The 23,430-nt window shown below is 47.1% G+C and overlaps 1 protein-coding gene across 1 annotated transcript; it reads right to left on the reverse strand.

The window, feature by feature from the left end:
• Positions 1 to 8,434: 8,434 nt before the first annotated feature.
• PRNP (prion protein) lies at positions 8,435 to 13,960 on the reverse strand. Its single transcript, XM_054289242.1, has 2 exons — positions 13,867 to 13,960; positions 8,435 to 9,595 (listed from the first exon to the last, which is right to left on the reverse strand). Exon 2 carries the CDS (start codon positions 9,591 to 9,593, stop codon positions 8,817 to 8,819), a length of 777 nt encoding a protein of 258 aa, XP_054145217.1. The 5' UTR covers positions 9,594 to 9,595; positions 13,867 to 13,960; the 3' UTR covers positions 8,435 to 8,816.
• Positions 13,961 to 23,430: the final 9,470 nt, after the last annotated feature.

Raw genomic sequence — 23,430 nt, forward strand, 5'->3', positions numbered from 1 at the left:
CTATGTTGGGTTAGTTTGGGCTATTTTGGGCTAGTTTGGGTTAGTTTGGGTTATCTTGGGTTATTTTTTGTTATTTTGGGCTATTTGGGGTTATTGTGGACTATTTTGGGCTATTTGGGTTATATTTTGGTTATTTTGGGTTATATTTTGGGCTATTTTTGGCTATTTTGGCCCCCTGGAAGCCGCCCCGGGGCTGTCCCCGGGCCCTCCCCGCTCTCCCTCCCCTCCGGGGGCCGGACCTGCCCCGATCCTGCGGGAAAAGCCGAACCCGGCAGAGCCAGCGGGGCCCCGGCACGGGTAAGGGCAGCACCGCGCCCTTCTGGGCTGAAAACACCGGGAATCGGGTGCGGAAACGGCAAAAAAAAATAATCGGGGTTGGTTTGGCACAAAGCTGGGCTGGGGGGTGGGATGGATGGGGAGAGCCGCGCTGGATGCTCCGGCACTGCGATTTTCCCTGGATGATGATCCCGAAATTTGGGGAAATAGAGAGGGGGAAAAATAGGAAGGGGAAAAACAGGAGGGGAAAATCCTCATTTTGGATTTTTTTGGATTTACACCCGGTTTTGTGGTGTTTATGCCAACAGCTGGAAGTGCGGGACGCTCCTCGGCGCTTTCTCTAAAACAACCCCGAAAGCCGAAGGAGCGGGGCAGGAAAAGGAGGGGAATTAAGCTAAATTAAATGAATTTCCATGTTTTTGGAGCGCTGGGCCAGGCCTGGCAGGTTCCAGCGGGGCGGGAATCGCTGACACAGCCGTGCCGCGGCCGGGGGGGCTCTGTTTGTCCCAAATCCCTTTGTCGGGGCTGCGATGGCTCAGCAGCTCCGGCACAATGGGGGATGGATGTGTTTGCTCAGCCCCGGGGGAGGGGGACAGGGGGGGATCTCTGCCCTTCCTGGGGCCCTTTGGGCATTTTTTGGGTCTCTGCCCCGCGGTGCCCGCGCTCGCTGCTCGGTGGAAGAGTGGAATGAGGTAAAAATGTGAAATGATGAGTTAAATTAGGGAATTGTGGAATGGGGTGGGTGGGGAGGGGCCTTAAAAGATCAGCCAGGTCAGCCCCTTGTTAGGGGGAGGGTTACCTGCCACTGGAATGTATTAATTACCTATCAATAGAATATATAAAAATAGGTATAAATACATTAAAATGTAATAAAGTAATACCACACTCATTCATATAATAATATAATAATATAATAATATAATAATATATAATAATAGTATAATAGTATAATAGTATAATAATATAGAATATAATATAATAAATATAATAATATTACAATATAATAGTATAATAATATAATAATATAGAATAAAACATCACAATATACAATTATAGTAATATAGAATAAAATAACACAAGCTTATTAATATAACAACATAATAGTATATAAAAAATGTAATAACATATAAAATAGAATAACACAATGCTTAATAACATAATAATATAGTAATATAATATAATAATCTTATATTATGTGATAGACGACATTATCTATTATTATGTATTAATGGTCTCCATTAGAAATCATTGGTTATTGATCACATATTGTTATATATTCTGTATTAATCTATAATACGTAGCGACCTGGACAATAAATGAGTATATAAATCATAAAATAGAGTTAATAGAGGGATAAATAGAGACAATATAGAGATAATATAGAGAGGCAAATAGAGATAATATAGAGAGATATATAGAGATAATATAGAGAGATATATAAAGATAATATAAATAAATATATAGAGATAATATAGAGATAAATAGAATACATAGATAAATCGATAAATAGAAATATTATAGAAATAAATAGAGACAATATAGAGAGATGTATAGAGATAATATAATAATATAATAGAGATAATATAGAGAGATAAATACAGATAATATAATAATATAATAGAGATAATATAGAGAGTTAATTAGAGATAATGTAGAAATAAATAGAGACAATATAGAGAGATAAATACAGATAATAGAGAGATAAATAGAGACAATATAAATAGACAAATAGGATAAATAGATAAGTACATAAATAGAAATAGTATAGAGGTAAATAGAGACAACATAGAGAGATAAATAGAGATAATATAGAAATAAATAGAGACAATATAGAGAGATAGAGATAATATAGAAATAGAGACAACATAGAGAGATAAATAGAGATAATATAGAAATAAATAGAGACAATATAGAGAGATAGAGATAATAGAGAAATAGAGACAATATAGAGAGATAAATAGAGATAATACAGACATAGAGATAAATAGAGATCATATAGAGGTAAATAAAGACAATATGGACAGATAATTAGAGATAATATAGAGATAAATAGAGACAGTATATAGACATAAAAGCCACTGAGCTTAGCTTGGTGCTAATAACACCAAGTTTGGGGTGTTGAATTAGAATTAGAATTGGAATATGCTAAAGAACCCCAGACCCACAGAATGGTTGGAAAAGCCTCACAAAGGTCGGAGAAGACCTTTGAGGTCACCGAGTCCTCCCACCACCCAACCCAGCGAGGAGCCGCTCCCCATCCTCGGGGTTCCCTCGGAGGCAAAAAGAGACAAGCGCCCCCAAACCCCTCAGGCCCCCCGCTCTGACCCCTCAGGCCCCCCCGCCCCGCTCTGACCCCTCAGGACCCCCCGCTCTGACCCCTCAGGACCCCCCGCTCTGACCCCTCAGGCCCCCCGCTCTGACCCCTCAGGACCCCCCGCCCCGCTCTGACCCCTCAGGACCCCGCTCTGACCCCTCAGGCCCCCCGCTCTGACCCCTCAGGACCCCGCTCTGACCCCTCAGGACCCCGCTCTGACCCCTCAGGACCCCGCTCTGACCCCTCAGGCCCCCCCGCCCCGCTCTGACCCCTCAGGACCCCGCTCTGACCCCTCAGGCCCCCCCGCTCTGACCCCTCAGGACCCCGCTCTGACCCCTCAGGCCCCCCCGCCCCGCTCTGACCCCTCAGGACCCCGCTCTGACCCCTCAGGCCCCCCCAGACCCCTCAGGACCCCGCTCTGACCCCTCAGGCCCCCCCAGACCCCTCAGGCCCCCCGCTCTGACCCCTCAGGACCCCGCTCCGCTCTGACCCCTCAGGCCCCCCCAGACCCCTCAGGCCCCCCGCTCTGACCCCTCAGGACCCCGCTCTGACCCCTCAGGACCCCCCGCTCCGCTCTGACCCCTCAGGACCCCCCGCTCCGCTGACCCCTCAGGCCCCCCCAGACCCCTCAGGACCCCGCTCTGACCCCTCAGGCCCCCCGCTCCGCTCTGACCCCTCAGGACCCCGCTCTGACCCCTCAGGACCCCCCGCTCCGCTCTGACCCCCGTGTCCCGCAGGTGGGGCAGGATGCGCCCCCCGCCCCGCGCCCGCCGCCGTTCGCTGCCGCTGCCGCTGCTGCTGCTGCTGCTGCTCGCCCTGCTCGGCGCTGCCGCCGGCGGCCGCCGCGGGGCCCCGGGCCGGAGCTCCGCGCCCGGGGGGCTCCGCGGGGGCTTCCGCGCCGTGTCCCGCGCCGGGAGCGCCCCGGGCCGCGGCTCCAAGGTGGCCGGAGCCGTCGCGGCCGGGGCGGCGGCGGGGTACGGCATGGGGCTGCTGGGGCGCCCGCGGCCCGCCCGCCTGGGGCACGGCGTGCCCGCGGCCCGGCAGCCCCCGGCCGGGTTCCACGGGGCGTGGCCCGAGCTGGGCGCGAAGCGGGGAGCCCCCAGCGGAGCCCCCGGGCCGCGGAGAGCCGGGCTGGGGCTGGTGCTGCTGCTGGCATCGGGAGCGTGCGTGGTGAGCCACGGGATGCAGCGCTGAGGGCACCGCGGGCATCCCCGGGCGGGGTTTCGGACTGAAGCGACTTTCAAGTGACTTTCCTGGGAGATTGGATGTGGCTTGGGGAGGTGGGAGAGGCGCTCCGGAGATGGGGGCGCAGCGGGAGCCGGACCCTGCGAGCTCCGGCCGGGATCGGGTGGATCCTGCGAACACCAGCTGGGATCGGGTGGGTCCTACAAACCCCAGCCGGGACCAGGTGGCTCCTGAGAACCCTCCCGGGACCGGAGAGATTCTGCAAATCCACCCGGAACCGATGGATCCTGCGAGCTCAGCCGGGACCAGGTGGGTCCTGCAAACCCCACCAGGGACCGGGTGGCTCCTGAGAACCCACCCGAGACCAGAGGGATCCTGCAAATCCCCCCGGCACTGGAGAGATTCTGAGAACCCACCTGGGACCGTAGGGATCCTGTAAATCCCACCTGAGACCGGAGGGATCCTGCAAATCCACTCGGGACTGGACGGATCCTGCAAACCCCACCTGAGACTGGAGGGATCCTGCAAATCCACCTGGAAACGATGGATCCTGCGAGCCCACCCAGGATCGGATGGATCCTGTGAACCCACCCGGGACCAGAGGGATCCTGCAAATCCACTCGAGACCAGATGAATCCTGCAAACCCACCCCGGGATCGGGTGGATCCCACCCGGGACAGGACCTGCGTGAGCACGGGCAGCCCTGCCGGCACCTGCGGAGCTCGGCCCCCGCAGCCATCCCCGCTGCACGGCTGCCCCAAAACCCGCTCCTTTCCCCCCAAAAGAGCGCTGGGACTCGCGGGGAGGGGGGCGTGGGGCTGGGAACCCGAGGCCTCGGCCTCGCAATAAAGTTTGGCCTTGAGACGTGCTCTGGTTTTGACCAAATCCATCGTTCCTAGCGCTGGGATGTGTGACCGTGTTCACAGGGGTCCGAGGATGAGGGAAGAGATGAAGATCTGACTCCTTTCAGAAGGCGTGATTTATTATTTTATGGTATATGTTACATTAAAACTATACTAAAAGAATAGAAGAAAAGGTTTCATCAGAAGGCTGGCTAAGAATAGAAAAAGAAAGATAACAAAGGTTTGTGGCTTGGACTCTGTAATTCTATTCTATTCTATTCTATTCTATTCTATTCTATTCTATTCTATTCCATTCCATTCCATTCCATTCCATTCTATTCTATTCTATTCTATTCTATTCCATTCCATTCCATTCCATTCTATTCTATTCCATTCTATTCCATTCCATTCCATTCCATTCCATTCCATTCCATTCTATTCACAGCTGACTGTGATTGGCCATTAATTAGAAACAACCACACGAGCCCAATCACAGATGCACCTGTCGCATTCCACAGCAGCAAATAATCAATATTCGCATTTTATTCCTGAGGCCTCTCAGCTTCTCAGGAGGAAAAACCCTAAAAAAAGGATTTTCCATAAAAGACGTCTGTGCCAGGGACGGGAATCTCTGATGGGGATGCGCTTCCACAGGTGGGTGGAGGAGCCAAATCCAGGCATTTCCCAGCCGCACAAAGCCCAGCCGGGGTTTGGAGCGGATTTTTTGGCTTTTCAGCCCAAATTCAGCCGTGTAAAGCCAAGCTCGGACGGGAGATGGAGCTGTTGGCCCGGGATAAAACCAGGCTGAGATCCGGGCTCCTCTAAACCCGGCTGCTCCTCCTCCGGCTCTCTGCTAACCGGGCGGCCGTGCACCAAAATTCCTCCTTTTACGGCCTTTTCCAGGCAGGAAAAACGTATTCAGCTGGGTGGGGTGTTTATTTGGGGAGATGGGGGGTGCCAAGGGCTGTGGGATGAGAGATTTGGAGAAAACTCTAAAAAACCCTCAGATTTTATTGTATTTATATTTTTGGGGGGGGTATTTACATTTTGAGGTGGGTATTTACACTTTGGGGTGTATTTGGGAGATACCAAGATCTGTGTCATGAGATATTTGGCGAAAACTCAAAAAAACCCCTCAGATTTTATTGTATTTATATTTGGGGGGGGGGGTATTTACATTTTGGGGTGTATTTGGGGGATGCTAAGAGCTGTGTGAGGAGAAATTTGGAGAAGACCCTAAAAAAAACACCTCAGATTTTATTGTACTTACACTTTGGGGGGTATTTATGCTTTGGGGGGTATTTACACTTTAGGGGGTATTTAAATTTTGGGGGGGTATTTACACTTTAGGGGGTATTTACATTGGGGGGGGTATTTATACTTATTTTGGGAGGAATTTACACTTTTTGGGGTATTTACATTTTGGGGGAATATTTACACATTTTGGGGGGCATTTAGACTTTGGGGGGATATTTATACTTGTTTTGGGGGGTATTTACACTTTGGTGTGCATTTACACTTTTGGGCTATTTACATTTTGGGGTGTATTTATTGCCATCCTGGTAAATCAGAAACTCCTCCATGCCTGGCTCCTGTGCATGCTACAGGATTTGGAGTTTTTAGCTCATTAATTAATTAATTAATTAATTAATTTCTCTGCTTCAGCAGAGGTGTAATGTGATCCAGCTGTCCTTAAAGGACACAAGAGTTCGGGCTGTGTCACCCCACTTGGGTGTTGCCAGAGCCAGGAAAGTTCTGACCTTCCAAAAACCACCCCAAACCCCTGTGGAGGGTTAAAAACCAGAGCGTTGCGTGTGCAGGGTGGGGAAAAATGTTATTTTTGAGCATTGCCAATGTGTTTCCCATGACTGGGAGGGAGGGAATTGAAGGTTTTGGGGTTAAAAATGAGAAATTTGTAATTGTGCTGCTGCTGAGGTCAAACCCTCCCTAGGGGAGTTCAGCAAGTTCTGGGAGCCTCTTCCTGGAAATATCCACGAGTTCATCTCGGGAAATAGGGGATTTTAAAATCCATTCTTTTATTCCCTTCCTTTGGATGAGGCGAAGTTTTCTCCTTCCTGATTTGGGGGGAATTTCTCCTCCAATTTGGGGCTGTTGGAGGAGGGGCCCTGCGGTTGCGAAATGCAAATAAATGGAAATAAATCCCATTGAGGCCGATTTGCATCTGCTCAGGTGAGACCTCACCTGCAGGGCTGGGAGCCCACCTGGAGATGGGAAATTCCAGGGAGAGCTGGGAATGTTCACCTGGAGAAGGGAAATGCCAGGGAGAGCTGGGAATGTTCACCTGGAGAAGGGAATGACCCAGGGAGAGCTTCCAGCACATTCCAGGCCTTGCAGGGGCTCCAGGAAAGCTGGGGAGGGATTTGGGACAAGGGATGGATGGGCAGGACACTGGGAATGTGTAAAGAGAGATTTAAATGGGATTTTGGGATGGAATTCCCAGAGCAGCCAGGGCTGCTCCATCCCTGGATGTGCCCAAGGCCAGGCTGGAGCACCTGGCACAGTGGGAATCGTCCCTGCCCACGGCAGGGGTGGCACTGGGTGGGATTTGAGGTCCCTCCCAACCCAAATCACTCCAGGATTCCACAACGAAGCCTCCAGGATGGAGCAGGGCTCGGCTCGGGCTCGACGCCAGCGAAACAGCGAATGTAAAAACTCCTTTATTAGCACAGAAACCGGAATGAGACAGAAATTAGAAAACAACTCTTGGGCTGCAGCGAGACCATGGGTGGGAGGAGAAGAGGTTAACTGGGAATGCGGGGTTTGGGCCAAATTGGAGCTGGAAGGGAACAAAAGCTCCCTCAGGGCAGGGAGGGAGGATGGGGAGGGCGGAAACGCAGAAATGCGGGAAATGCAGAAATGAGGGAAATGCAGAAATGCGGGAAATGCAGAAATGAGGGAAATGCAGAAATGCGGGAAATGCAGAAATGCGGGAAATTCCGGCACACAAAGGAGGCTGCCGGGCACCTTGGCTTGATCCTGTTTTAATTTGTACCAGACGTGGAACACTTAGAAAAGGCTCAGCACGGCAAATCCCGGGCATGCAGCGTGATGACGGGGTTACAAAACATCCGCGCGTCGCCAAGGACGGGGCGCCTCAAAGCCCTGCTTTGGCTGTCCTGGAAGGTTTCTCTCTGTTTATACGTATTTATATATAATATATATATCTTCACTTAGCTTACACCGATGCAAAAAAGGAAAAAAATAATTAAAAAAAAAAATCTCATTTAGGACAGTGTTATTCAGTGCCTTGCAAAAATAAAATCACACGAGGGATATCGAACGCAGCGCCACGGGTGTTACAGCTCGCCCCCAGCCCAGCATCCACAGAGAAGCAAGAATTAACAATTCCACCCGTTGCTTCCACAGGGCAAAGGAATTACTCACAAAAGTGATTTTTTTTTTAGCATTTCCCTTTCGCAGGCCCGTTTTTCCCGATGCTGTTTGCTGTACCGGCGTGGTTCAGCTGCTTTCAGTCTCTCGCTACGTGCCTGACCCCCTGAGAATCCTTTGTGCTGCATTTTAACGTCCTTTGGGCCCACGTGCTGAAGCACGAGCACGGCTTGTCACCTGGAGCACCCAAACTGGCTTTTTCTGGGGCTGTAACACCGTTTTGGGGGTGTTTGGGGCATTCAGCAGCACTTTCTGCCTCCAAACACCGACCAGTGCCCCAGCCCCGCTGTGACAGGGAGTACAAAATGATTTATTTGGGTGTCTTGCTGCAGGGGGTTTGTGCAGCATGCAGGGTGTGCAGTGGCAGCTCCTTATGTACACGGGGAAGGGGCTTTTTTTTTGGGGGGGTGGAAGGGTTCAAATTGCAACTTGGCAGCTTGAGAACCCCAGGGGTACCCCAGGGAATGGGGGTGACGGGGGGTGAGACAAATCCCTGCCTGTTAACGAAGAGGATTTTTGGAAAAGCTCCTGCAGGGACGCCAAGGGGAGCTCCCCTCCGCCCGGTCCCTCTCGGGGCGACCCCGAGGAGGAGGATGAGGAGGCGAAGGCCGCGGTTCTGCGCTCCAGCACCATCCCGGAGCCATTTTTGGGGCAGAAAACGACATTTTCATCCCACCGCCTGAACCCCGAGGCGCCGCGATCACGCCGGGGGGCTCCTCACCAAAACCGAGCGGGACCGGGGCGGGCGTGGGGACCCCGCGGGGGACACCCGGGCCGCACGGGCCGCCCTAGTGCAGGACGACGAGGACGAGGAGCAGCAGGGTGGCCAGCGGGGAGTCGGCCAGGCGCTGCCACGCGCCCGAGGCCAGCCGGTACTCCTGGTACTGCTGGATGCACATCTCGCGGATCACCTTGGTCACCACGCGCGTCTCCAGCTCCGCCTCCGTCTGGTTGAGGGCGTCCGAGGCGTTGCCCTTCCTGGCGGCCGGGCCGATGTTGTGCTCGGTGACGGTGATGTTGAAGCAGTCGGCCACGAAGACGTCCTGCGGCACGGGGCCGCGCTGGTCGCGGTAGTCGCGGTAGTAGACCTGGTTGGGGTAGCGCGCGGCGTTCTCGTTCCACCAGCGGTACTCGTCGGGGCTGTCGAAGCGGTAGTGCATGCCCGACATCACCCTGCCCATGGCGTAGCCCCCCAGGCCCCCCACCACGGCGCCCGCCGCCGCCGCGCCCGCCACGTGCTTGAAGTTGGTCTTGGGCTTGGGCGCCTTCCAGGGCTTCTGGTGGTAAGTCCCTCCGCTGGACGGGTTGTAGCCTTGGCCCCAGCCCGGGTAGCCGGGGTTGTGGGGGTAGCCGGGGTTGTGGGGGTAGCCCGGGTTGTGGGGGTAGCCGGGGTTGTGGGGGTAGCCCGGGTTTTGGGGGTAGCCGGGCTGGCGGGGGTAGCCGGACTGGCGGCCGCCCCCGCCCCAGCCGGGTTTGCCTTTGCCCTTCTTGGAGGAGGCGACGTCGGCGCAGAGCCCCAGGAGCAGCAGCAGCAGCAGGCAGGAGGTGCCGAGGAGCCGGGCCATGGCTGCGGGGACAAGGACAGAGTCAGGGCAGGGCCGCGCTCCCAGCCGGGGCAGCCCTGCCTCGCCCGTGGGGCACAACAAACACAAACACGGCCGGTCCCCCCAAATCCAGCTGCAGAATGAACAGCGTTGGACTAAAGGTATTCATCATCCCCCCAAACCCTTCATTTATACGTAAATGTAAAATATTTTATATATTTTTATACATATATGTGGGTGTTTATATATATATATATGTACTTATATGTATACATATTCTTTTTATATATGTATATATATAAATACATATATTTTATATATGTATTTTAATATATGTATATGTATGTATTTTTATATATGTATATATATGTATTTTTATATCTGTATATATATGTATTTTATATATGTATATAAAAAAATTTATTCATTATATGTATATATTTTATTTATTATTGTATTATTGTATTTATATTTACTACTTTTGTCTGATATATGCTCATTTTATTTTTATCTATTTTTATATATTTACATATATGCATATATATGTATATATTTTTATATATGTCTATATGTATTTTAAATATATTTTAAATATGTATTTATATTTTAGTGTATGTATATAAAAAATATATATATACATGTATTTATCTATTTTATATATGTGGAAATGTATGTATTTTTTATAATTTTATATATATATATTTTTTATATATATATATATATATATATATATATATATATATATATATGTATGTATTAATTTTTTTTTTTTTTTAATATATTCCCCAACAGGACCCCTGCTGGCAATGGCAGTTTTAAGTGATTAAACAAAAGCTTTTACAAGCAAATGCTTCACGTGATTTTGAGGTAAAACCCCGCTTATCAATCCCGCCCTACCCAGCCTGGGGGCAGAAATGAGATCCCCGCTGTGCCACCCTCGATGCCAAGGGGCACTCGGTGCTGCAGGGAAGGCAGCGCCCAGCCTGGCCCCGGGGGATTCCTTTCCCAAATTCTGCCGTGCTTTACCCAAATTCCCGTTCATTAATGGGTATTTTTGGGATTCAGAGTTTCCCAGCATCCAGTGACTCACTGAATGCTGCTGGCATTCCGGGCATCTCCCACACTGCCCGGGGGATAAATCCCATTTCCAGGGGGCATAAATCCCATTTCCAGGGGGCATAAATCCCATTTCCCCCATTTCCAGGGGGGATAAATCCCATTTCCTCCATTTCCAGGGGGGATAAATCCCATTTCCAGGGGGATAAATCCCATTTCCCCCATTTCCAGGAGGGATAAATCCCATTTCCCCCCCCCCCCCCGCCGTGTGCATAATCCGGCCAGGACAAGGGACAATCCCCACCGGGGCTGCAAATCCTTTGGAAAACACCTCAAAGACCAAAAAAACAAAAAGGCCAAGCTGCCAAAACCCGCTAATGCCTCCTGGCAATGCCAAGGGCTCTGAGTCACTGCTGCCGTGGGTTTAAGGTTAAAAAAGGGATTTTCCATCCTGCCCCCCAAAATCTCCCCTCGCTGCTGGGGAGGGCGAGAGGAGCATCCTCTGTGTGGGTGGGTGTGTCAGCATCCCTGGATACAGCAAGAAATAATTCAGTTTGGGCCCCAACTTTATTTTTTTGCAGAAATTACGGAGCTACCCCAGGAATAATCTTAATGCGGGAATGAGATGCTGAACTTTCCTACAGCCACAAAGGGCAAACCCTGTTCAAGCCAGAAATTCTCCTGTTGCCACCTGGACAAGGATTTGTGGGCCAGAAAAGCAAATTCATCCTTTTGGGTTCATTAGTGATGCTTTTTCTGCCAAAAATCTGGGTTTATGCCCAGAAATGTTTGAATTGAAGGCCCTTCAAGCTCAGTGGTTTGGGTGGGATCGTTGGCAAGGCCCAAAATGAAAACTCAGGGGGATGCACAGATCTGTCTCTGATGATGGGCAGCAATTCCAGGTTTGGGATTTGCAGTTCCAGGTTTGGGATTTGCTCATGCCTGGTGATGGGCAGCAGTTCCAGGTTTGGGATTTGCAATTCCAGATTTGGGATTTAGAATTCCACCTTTGGGATTTGGATTTGCTCGTCCCTGGTGATGGGCAGCAATTCCAGATTTGGGATTTGGAATTCCAGGTCTGGGATTCGGAATTCCAGGTTTGGGATTTGCTCATCCCTGGGGATTCCAGGTTTGGGATTTGCTTTTCCCTGGTGATGGGCAGCAATTCCAGGTTTGGGATTTGCAATTCCAGGTTTGAGATTCGCTCTTCCCTGGGAATTCCAGGTTTGGGATTTGGAATTTCAGGTTTGGGATTTGGAATTTCATGCTTGGGATTTGGATTTGCTCGTCCCTGGTGATGGGCAGCAGTTCCAGGTCTGGGATTTGCAATTCCAGCTTTGGGATTTGCTTTTCCCTGGGGCAGGAATTCCAGGTTTGGGATTTGTCAGTCCCAGGTTTGGGATTTGCTTGTCCCTGGGGGTGAGAAGCAATTCCAGGTTTGGGATTTGCTCATCCCTGGTGATGGGCAGCAACTCCAGGTTTGGGATTTGGAATCCCAGGTCTGGGATTTGTCAGTCCCTGGGATTTGCTCGTTCATGGTGATGGGCAGCAATTCCAGGCCTGGGATTTGCAATTCCAGGTGTGGGATTTGCAGTTCCAGGTCTGGGATTTGCCCATCCCTGGTGATGGGCAGCAATTCCAGGCCTGGGATTTGCAGTTCCAGGTCTGGGATTTGCAGTTCCAGGTCTGGGATTTGCTCGTCCCTGGTGATGGGCAGCAGTTCCGGGTCTGGGATTTGCAGTTCCAGGTCTGGGATTTGCAATTCCAGGTCTGGGATTTGCCCTTCCCTGGTGATGGGCAGCAGTTCCAGGTCTGGGATTTGCAGTTCCAGGTCTGGGATTTGCTCGTCCCTGGTGATGGGCAGCAATTCCAGGTCTGGGATTTGCAGTTCCAGGTGTGGGATTTGCAGTTCCAGGTCTGGGATTTGCTCCTCCATGGACAATCCCGGCCTCAAGGAGCGGGCTGGGGCTCGCTGCCTCCCTCACCCTGCAGCACCCACCCGCTGGGGGCAGGGATGAGATCAGGGGGGTTAAAAATAGCCAAAAGGCAGGGAAAACAACCGGCTCCTTGGGTGCTCGGCAAAATGGGCAGCGGAGGAGGAAAATCCACAGAATTGGGCATTTTTCAAATATATTTTTGGAGGCGTCGCTCCCCGCTCTGAGCTCCGAGGGGTTAAAAACCAGGCCCTGGTTAAATTAAAAATTTAAAACCCTGGTTGGAGAGGGGTTCTGGCAAAGCTCTGCCATGGTTTTATTGAGGAAATCGCGGGGTTTGAGGCTGATTCAGGGATCCTGCTCCTCTAATTGCCTTCAGAGCGCTGATAAACAGGATACGGCGCTAATTAGCGAGCCAGGAGCTTCGCCCCAAATAAATGAGTTCCCTGGCCAAATCCCTGAAGGAGCTGCTTGCTGAGAATCCGGGATTTTCTCCCTTTAAAATCCCAGATTTCTCTCGGAGAAGAGAAACGCGGAGCTGGGATCTCTGTGCTCGGGAATTCTATTTATGGCCTGACCATGACATTAATATTGAATTACACATCGAGTGATTTCACTGGGATTTTTTTTTTATTTTATTTTTAACCTTTCTGGCCCAGATTCGCCTTCTCGGCGGACGCTGGAAATGACGAATTAATTCAGGTGGTTTGTGGCGGAGCCGATTTTTCTCCGCGCCGGAGGAACCCAGCGGAAAATGGAGGCTGCAAGCAGCAATTACGTGCTCGGCGTTGGCAAGGAGGAGGATTCGCTTCGGAGGGGAAAAACCAACACCCAGGTGCCAAAACACGCCTGGAATAACCTTGGGAAGGTCCCCGGGGAGGCGGAGGAGGAGAGGAGGGAGGTGGGGATGGGAGGATGCTCGGGGATGGGGGAGTCCGGACCCTCATGGGCTCAAAATCCCGGCCTGGGGCTCTGGAAATTTTAATTAAATCGGAATTTCTCTGAAAATATCACCCCTGGGTTTAGAGATCTCCCCTCACCCCTTTGTCTTTCTCAAAAAAAGGGGGAGCAGCTGGTGGGTGGGAGAAAAGCCAAAACCCTCGGAGGAGAAATTCCCGATGTTGAGTAACCGCTGAGTAAACCAGAGCCGGGCAGGAGCGGGGCGCTGGCTTGTAAGGAACCGCTGGAAATGTCAATTTTTCACGGGGAAAAGAGGCAGCCCCGCACTCCCGGCGTTCAAACCCCCCTCGCCCCGGGGTTCGTCCCGCCCGCATCCCCTCCATCCCGGTTTCCCCGGTACTCACCGGCTGCAAACGGCGCTGCCCGCCCGCCCCGAGCTGATTCAGCCGCGGAGCTCCGCGCAGGAATAAATAGCGAGAGGGAGGAGCCGCTCCGAGCAGCCCGGCCCCGCTGAGCCCTCACCCATCATCATCGTCGTCATCGTCATCCTTCATCCTTCATCCGGCATCCGTCCCCGGGGAAAAGCCGGGGCCGCGCCCCGAAACCGCGGCTGCGCCCCGAAGCATCCCCGGGGCACGGGGAGCAAAGGAGAGCCTGAAAATCGAGGGGGGGTCGTGGTTTGATTGGAGAAATGTCAGGGTTTGAGGGTGGTGAAAAAACCCCGGCAAACTGCAGAACGCGGATGGTTTTGTTGGAGAATTATCAGGGTTTGAGGCTGGTGATAAAACCCTGGAAAACCTCAGAACATGGATGGTTTTATGGAAGAATTATCAGGGTTTGAGGCTGGTTATAAAATCTTGGAATACTGCAGCATTTGGATTTTATACTGAAGAAATATCAGGGCTTGGGGCTGATTTAAAAATCTTGTGAAACCTCAGCACCTGGAGGATTTTATTGAAGAATTATCAGGGTTTGAGGCTGGTGATAAAATCTTGGAATATTGCAAAACATGGATGGTTTTATTGAAGAAATATCAGGGTTTGGGGTTGATATAAAACCCTGGAAAACTGCGACCCATGGATGGTTTTATGGAGGAATTATCAGGGTTTGAGGCTGGTTATAAAATCAAACTGCAGAACGCGGATGGTTTTATTGGAGAAATATCAGGGTTTGAGGCTGGTGGTAAAACCCTGGAAAACCTCAGAACATGGATGGTTTTATTGAAGAAATATTAGGGTTTGAGGCTGGTTATAAAATCTTGGAACATTGCAGCATTTGGATTTTATACTGAGGAAATATCAGGGCTTGGGCAGATTTTAAAATCTTGGAAAACCTCAGCACCTGGATGGTTTTGTGGAAGAATTATCAGGGTTTGAGGCTGATTTGAAAATCCTGGAATATCGCAGCGTTTGGATTCCATACTGAAGGGATGTCAAGGCTTGGAAAATCCTGGGAAATCGCAGCATCTTGGTGGTTTATTGAAGAAATACCGAATGGAATGAGGAGGTTTGGGGCCGTTTTGGGAATCTTGGAGAATCACAACACTTGGATTTTTTTAAATGGAAGAAACTCCAGGGTTTGGGGCGGGTTGGAAATCTCCTGGTTGGGAATCTGGGAGAGGCCAGGATGCTTTTAGCAGCTGCTTTTAGCAGCTCCAGATCCATTATCCCCTGGAGCAGAGCTGCTCCCAGGGCTGGTGAATTGGAAATCAAACCAGGGAGAAAAGATGGGTTTGCCTTTCAAAGCTGTGTCCAAGCAGAGGAGCAGAACTCACTCCTGCAACTCAATTTGTGACGAGGAATCCTGAAATTCAGTGTGAGGAAATGCCACAGAAAACAACTAAAAATCCCACGGGATGGCAAAAATGGGGGTTTTTTAGAGGGTAAGGACACAAGAGTGGAATATGCAGAGACAAGAATGGGAGAGTTTCCCGATTTTTAGGGTTTTCCCAATTTTTAGGGTTTTCCCAATTTTTAGGGTTTCCCAGGGCCAGCACCCTGGGACAATGGGAGGTGTCCCTGCCACGGGTGAGTTTTAAGGTCCCTTCCAACCCAAATCCCAGGATTTTATGATTTTCACACCTCCCAAACGCTCCTGAGGCTGCCCAGAACAGCTGGGCCAGGAATGACCATCCTGGGCCACATCTGGATGGAAAAGGGATTTTCCTGTGACCCACCTGGGTAATGTTGAAATGAATTAAATTAAAGTGGTTTCTCCCTGTAACACAAATGTTAGTCCAGCCAGGAGAGAGTGAAATCAGCAGGACTGAGGGCTGTGGGGCTGGGGAAGCCCTGCCTGCAGGAGGAGTTTATTCTGTGTGTGCAATGGCTCCTGCCTGCCTGCTTTGGGTCCAAATATTCACCCAAATTCCATGCCAGGAAAAGGAGCAAACCAGGAATGGGCTGGTTGGGCGGAATGAATCCTGCATTAATCCAAAAACCAGGGGTTTACTATAATAATAACTTATCCCAGGAGAACAGCAACAACAACAACAAGGGAAAGTTATTTATCTTGAAAAGAACGTTTACTGAAAGCAGCGCTGCGGCTAACGCTGAAAAATAAACCAATTTTTATTTTCGAGCAGCAGAAATTCTGTTTGCAGAAACAGAGCCACTGCTCGTCAATCAGCAGCACGGATCGTTAATGAATTTTTAATTCCTGGTGGAAGCCGTCAGGGCTGAGGCCTCCCCGCCAGCGCATCCAGGGCAGATTTTTAATGGATTTTTGGCATCCCAGGGTCAAATTCCTCTCAGGCTCGGGGCAGGAGCTGCAGCTCCTCGGGATCCTGGTGGAAACGGTGCCCCAGGCCCCGGGCCAGCCCAGCAATCGTTCCTGGGATGGGTTTTGCTCAGGAAATGCTGACTGTGGGTCTGGGGAGGGAGGAAGGTTCATCTCCTTCATGGGCACTCGTGGATTGATTTCGTGTTGCTTTTTATGGCTTGGGTTCATTGGAGATGATTTATTCAGCCAGCCCTGGCTGTGCAAAGGCTGGTGGATATTTAACCCACTGGGGTTAAAATCTTCCTCCATTGGGGTTAAAAAGGGTCGTTTATTTGGGTTAAAATGTTCATCCATTGGGGTTAAAAATGTTCATCCATTGGGGTTTAAAATGTTCATTTATTGGGGTTAAAATGCCCATCCATTGGGGTTTAAAATGTTCATCCATTGGGGTTAAAATGTTCATCCATTTGGGTTAAAATGTTCATTTATTTGGGTTAAAATGTTCATCCATTTGGGTTAAAAATGTTCACTTATTTGGGTTAAAACGTTCATCCATGGGGTTAAAAATGTTCATTTATTTGGGTTAAAATGTCCATCCATTGGGGTTAAAAATGTTCATTTATTGGGGTTTAAATATTCATCCATGGGGTTATAAATGTGCATCCATTGGGGCTGTGATTATTTTAGGGTTAGGAATCTTTATCCACAGGGTTATAAATGTGCATCCATTGGGGCTGTGATTATTTTAGGGTTAGGAATCTTTATCCACAGGGTTATAAATGTCCCTGGAGCTGCTCCAAGCTGCTTAGGGCCGTGCTGAGCCCTGGGTAAGCTCCTTACCCGGTGGTGCCACATCCAGGCCTGGCATCACCTGCGTGGGGCGCAGCCCCAAAAAATTCATTTTGGTCCCTCCAGCATCACCAGGGCGCTGGGAGGTAAAATAGCAGATTTTATTTAAAAAATACAGCATTAAAATGCTCGTTTGGGGGAAAAAAATTGAATTTAGGGACAAAAATTGGTAATAAAAGTGCTTTGAAATAGGGGGAAATTGAGTTTTTGAGGCTTTCATTAAAAAAAAAAGCTAAAATGCTCGTTTGGGGGAAAATTAATTTATGAGTAAAAATTGGCAATAAATGTGCTTTGAAATGGGGGAGATATTGAGTTTTTGAGGCTCTATCTTATCAACTTGAAAAACCGAGTTTTTGAGGCCTTTATTAAAAAAAACCAAAACGTTTAAATCCTCGTTTGGAGAAAAAATTAATTTAGGAACAAAATTTGGTCATGAAAGCGCTCTGAAGTGGGGGAAAATTAATTAATTTAGGGACAAAACCTGCTAATAAAAGTGCTCTGAAATGAAAGGAAAAATGAATTTTGGAACAAAGATTGGCAATAACATTGCTCTGAAATGGGGGGAAAATGAATTTTGGAACAAAAACTGGCAATAAAATTGCTCTGAAATTGGGGGGGGATGAATTTAGGAAGAAAAACTGGTAATAAAAGTGCTCTGAAACGGGAGGGAAAAAATGAATTTTGGAACAAAAATTGGAACTAAAAGTGCTCAGAAATGGGGGAAAAAAGAGGTTTTGAGGCCCTTTCTGGATGAATGGCTGGGAGCTGGAGCAGCCCGTCCTTGTTTGCTGCTCCAGCTCCAGCCCAGCACTGGAGACAAAAATAAAATAAAATAAAAATAAAAATAACCCAGCAGCGCCTGGGAACAACAACCCCGACAATTCCCTGCCGTGCCTGGCAAGAGCTCCCGGGAAATAAAGGCTCCTTGTGCTGAGAAATCTCCTTTTTCCTGCTGGAACAGAACCCAGAGCAAAGCTCGGGAGCGAAGCCGTTCCAGAAACGCCGGAATTCCCAGAAACTGCCCCCAAATTCCGTCACCCTTGGCAGGAAAATGGGAATTTTCCTCCTCGGAGCAGGCGTGACTCACAGGGAGAATTTTCCTTTTCTTCCTCCCGGTTTTTGGGTTTGTCGCGACCTGGAAGGGACCCGGGCGAGGTCAGAGCCCCGAAATGTCCCGGATGGGCCCGGGAGCTCCCGGGGCTGCCCGTGAGTCGCGGAAATTCAGATTTGAAATCCCGGGCGGGGAATTCTCCGTGCTTTCCTGGCTGGAAAAGGGCAGGAAAAATCAGATTTCCCATTTAGAAAATGGGTTTTGAAGTGAGCTGGGGAAAGCTGGACCCCCCCCCCAAAAAAATGCAAATTGTAATTTAATTTTTTTTTTTTTTTAAGTCAAGAGATAGACTGAAACAGAGAAATCATTTTTAAAAGTGAGTAATAATTTTAATGAATTTTTTAAATGAGTTAGATAATAAGAGAAATAATTTTACAACTAAATAATACTTTTAAAATAAGTTAATTAATTCATTAATTTAAAATAAATTAAATAATAGGAGAAATAATTTTAAAACTAAATAATAATTTTAAAAAATAAGTTAGGTAATTAATTAATTTTAAATAAATTAAATAATAAGATAAATAATTTAAAACTGAAGAATAATTTTAAAAAATAAGTTAGTTAATTGATTAAAAAAATAAGTTATATAATATTATGTAATACGTAAAATTAAGTAATATTTTAAAAATTGAGTCAATTAATTTTAAAAATAAGTTACATAATAAGAGAAATCATGTTTAAAATAAGTAATTTTTTAAAATAATTAATTAATTTTAAAAATAAGTTAAATAATAAGAGAAAATATGTTTAAATGAGCTATAAATTGACTTTCATATATTTTTTTAGACAATTTTTTTCCTCGTTACAGCGATTTTTGGCCCAGGTCTCCACCTTGTTTATTCACCTGAGGACTGAGCGAGTTTTTCTGCCCTGACCTGGTTTCTCAAGGAGGATGAGATGATGAAACGCAGCGTCAATCCTCTCATGGTGAGGAAATTTCCCTGCACCTTAAAGGCCCTTTATGAAATTTGTCTTCACTGAGACACCACGGAAGTTTTAGACACCAAATATTAATTAATAATAGAGAATAGCATAGAATAAATAGACTATTTTAATGATATTAATCCATCGTTATTTAGGAACAAAAACTGGTAATAAATGTGCTTTGCCCTTTGCCAATTTGCCCTTTGACTCTGGAAGTGGAGCTGCCCATGAGACTCTTTATAAAGTTTGTATTTATAAAGACACCAGGGATTAATATAAATGTAATATAATATAATATAATATAATATAATATAATACTATATTATATCATATTATATCATATTATATCATATCATATCATATCATATCATAGTATATATATTATATAATATCATATCATATCATAGCATACATATTATATCATATAATATATATTATATTACATTACATTATATTATATTATATTATATTATATTATATTATATTATATTATATTATATTATATTATATTTATATTATTCCATCATTAAATGTCCAATCTGACTTTGACCCTGGAAGTGGAGCTGCCCCCGAGGCTCTTTATAAGGTTTGCCTTTATTAAGACACCAGGGAAGTTTTACACACCAAATATCAATTAATCATTAAATTAATAATAATTTTATTATTTTTAAATAATATAAAACCATCATTAAATTTGCCCTTTGGCCCTGGAAGTGGAGCTGCCCACGAGGCTCTTTATGGAGACACCAGGGGAGTTTTATACACCAAATATTCCAGAATTAAATCTCGAATCCTCTGGCCCTGGAAGAGCCCATGAGGGGGAGCCAGAACTCGGAGTTAAAGCCCGGGGGAGGCTCCGAGGATGCTCCTGGGGTTGCCATGGGCACGGGGCCGTTGCCATGGCTACCGAGGATGCAGGAGACAAACCCTGCTGGTCCCTCCCTCACTGAGTAAAATCCAGCTGGGATCTCATCCCTCCCCAAATAAAATCCAGCTGGGAATTTGGATCTCATCCCTCACTGAATAAAATCCGGGTGGGAATTGGGATCTCGACCTTCCTTCCCCAAATAAAATCCAGGTGGGATTTGGGATCTTGTCCTTCCCTGAATAAAATCCAACTGGGAATTGGGATCTCATCCCTCAATGAATAAAATCCAATTGGGAATTGGGATCTCATCCCTTCCTATCCAAATAAAATCCAGCTGGGAACTGGAATTCATCCCTTCCTATCCAAATAAAATCCAGCTGGGAATTGGGATCTCATCCCTCACTGAATAAAATCCAATTGGGAATTGGGATCTCATCCCTTCCTATCCAAATAAAATCCAGCTGGGAACTGGGATCTCATCCCTCGCTCACTGAATAAAATCCAGATGGGAATTGGAATTTTGTCCTTCCTTCACCAAATAAAATCCAGCTGGGAATGGGAATTTCATCCCTTCCTATCCAAATAAAATTTAGCTGGGAACTGGGACCTTGTCCCTCATTGAATAAAATCCAGCTGGGAATGGTGATTTCATCCCTCCCTCACCGAATAAAATCCAGCTGGGAATTGGGATCTCGTCCCTCCCTCACTCCTCGCTGCAGAAAGAGCTTTAAAAGGAACATTTTGGGGATGGGGATGAAATTCTGAACAATCCCCCCGGGCAGCTGCTCTGTGTCTCAGCTTCCCGAGCTGTTTTTAGGGGATGATGAGAAAAGCGGATGGAAGAGGTCACGGGTGCTTTTTGTGGAGAAGAAAAGGAGGATGGTGTTCAGTGAAAAACAGGGAGAAAAATGGGGGAAATGGAATAAGAATGGGGGAATTGAATGCTGCTACAATGGCAGGAATGAGCTGATCCTGGCTGGACTTTTCCTGCATTTCTCCTCCGTTCCGGGAATAGAGAAGAACAATTTCTGCCCTGAAATAGGAAATTTATAAACAATTTCTGCCCTGAAATAGGGAATTTATGAACAATTTGTGGCCTGAAATAGGAGCTGGGCAGCAGCAGCTGGGCTGAGCAGAGCTGCCAGAGCTGCAGCCCTGTGAATTAATAAATTATTGATTATTTATGGATTATTGACACTTCCCAGGGCAGCAGGGCCAGCAGGAGTGAGGTGAGGGGCTGAACCCCAAGGGGGAAGGGAAATGGTTTAATCAACACCAGTTAATTAAGTGCTTAGAAAGTAAAGAACATAGATCCAGATTAACTGGGATAGAGAAAAAAAAAATTCAAAGAATACAGGTCCAGATAAGCTGAGATAGAGGGGAAAACACCTGAGAGAAAACAGATCCAGATAAAGTGAGATAGAGGGGAAAAAATTCAAATAATACAGATACAGATAAAGTGAGATAGAGGGGAAAAAAAAAACTCAAAGAACACAGATACAGATAAAGTTAGATAGAGGAGAAAAAATTCAAAGAACACAGATCTAGATAAACTGAGATAGAGGAAAAAACACCTCAGAGAACACAGATCCATGTAAGGTGAGACAGGAAAAAGAACTTCAAAGAACACAGATCCAAACTGAGATAGGAAAAAACCAAACACCTCTGACAGAGGAGACAGCAAACCTTTTTTTAAAATCCATTTAGCAGGTGGAAATGAGCTGATTTCAGTCTTTAATTTATCAATGCAAGTAATAAAGAGGAGACAAGGTGCCTCTGAGAGGGTGGGACTGCAGGTTAATCATGAATCTGGGGCTGCAGGTTAATCATAAATCTGGGACTGCTTGAGGTGAGGAATCATTATCCAGCTCATCCTTATTTTTATTTTTCCCCTAGTAAACAGAGTCCAGTTGGTCCAGGACAATTTTCTGGATTATTCGTGGGGGATTTACCATTAACTCAAAGATCCTCTCATTTTTAATCCATCCACATCCCAGGCAAGGAAGAGGGATATTCATGGGTTTATAACAAACATTTATTTTGGTGTGAATCCCTCTGCCATTCATTATTTATCTGCAATTTAGAGTGGCCCAGCTACGAGAAACAACCTCAGGAAGAAGATGCAGCCGAATTAATCTCATTTGTTTGCCAACCCACTGCATTTGATGACCTCAAAGGTCTTTTCCAGCCCAAACAACCCCAGGTTTGTCTCTCTGATTTATTTAATCAGTTAATGGACTTGGTAAATATTATTGCTTTTATGCTATTTAACATTTCGAGTCCATAATCCCTTTTTGCTCTCTTGCACCACCAAGTGGGGATTACAGTATTTAAAATACAGCACTGCTGTGGAGTAATAAATAAATAAAAATAAATAAAAATTAATAAATAAAAAAATTAAAAATTATTTATAATAAATTTATAAAATAAATTATAAAATAAAATTTAAAATAAAATAAATTTATTAAAATATATATAATAAAAATTAAACTCAAATTATCAAAATTATTATGAAATTAATTTATTATAATAATTTATTTTAAATATATTTTTTATTAATTATGAAAACCTCTTCTTTTTATTATCTCAGAATTTTGTGACATTCAAAATGGATCCAGCTGGGAGCTTTTTGTTTCCTGGCTGAACCCCAGGTAAGAACATTTTCCACACACCTCTCCCCACCACAACCCCCTCTGACCCCAAAATCCTCAATTTTAACGCTGATTTTTGGTGCCATCAGGTGGTTTCCATGTGGGCTGAGGACATCCCTGTGGATGGGGGCTCCTGCAGAAATCCTTTTGGGGTTTTCATTCTAAATCCCTTTGGAAAAATCCTTTGCAATGCTGACCTCTGCAGGCTGAGGGACTGCTGAAAACCCCGGGCAGCAATAACCTAAATAATGCATGAACCAGGTGTTTTACTGCTGCTGGCTGTGGGTAGGAAGAGCCTATCATAAAATAAAAAAAACTTATAAATAATGCATTAAAATGGGGCATTTCTCTCTCAGCTGGCAGACAGAGAACATTTATGGGGAGGGAAACCCTCATTTGGTGGGTCTGAAAACCCCAGGATGGATTCTGTGAATAATTTGCTGCTTGGACCAAGACCTGCCAAACCAGGGGGTGAAGGATCTGGATGAAAAACAGGAATTTCACACCAAAAAAATCACAAATTGGGAGATAAAGAGCTGAGCTTCCTTGGACCTCAGGCCTGATCCTGGACCCTCATGGCCATGTCACTCCCTCAGCCCCAGGGTCCCCTTTGGCCCTGGAGCCCCCACATCCCTGTCACCCTCTTGGTCCTGGAGCCCCCGTGTCCCTGTCACCCTCTTGGTCCTGGAGCCACCTCAGGCCTGGTCCTGGACCCTCATGGCCATGTCACTCCCTCAGCCCCAGGGTCCCCTTTGGCCCTGGAGCCCCCATGTCCCTGTCACCCTCTTGGCCCTGAAGCCACGTCAGGTCTGGCCCCGGACCCTCATGGCCGTGTCAGTCC

This window comes from Melozone crissalis, unplaced genomic scaffold, assembly GCF_028551555.1.
Source record: "Melozone crissalis strain CALT ecotype California unplaced genomic scaffold, PUWL_Pcris_2 ptg000064l_1, whole genome shotgun sequence".
Classification (NCBI taxonomy): domain Eukaryota; kingdom Metazoa; phylum Chordata; class Aves; order Passeriformes; family Passerellidae; genus Melozone; species Melozone crissalis.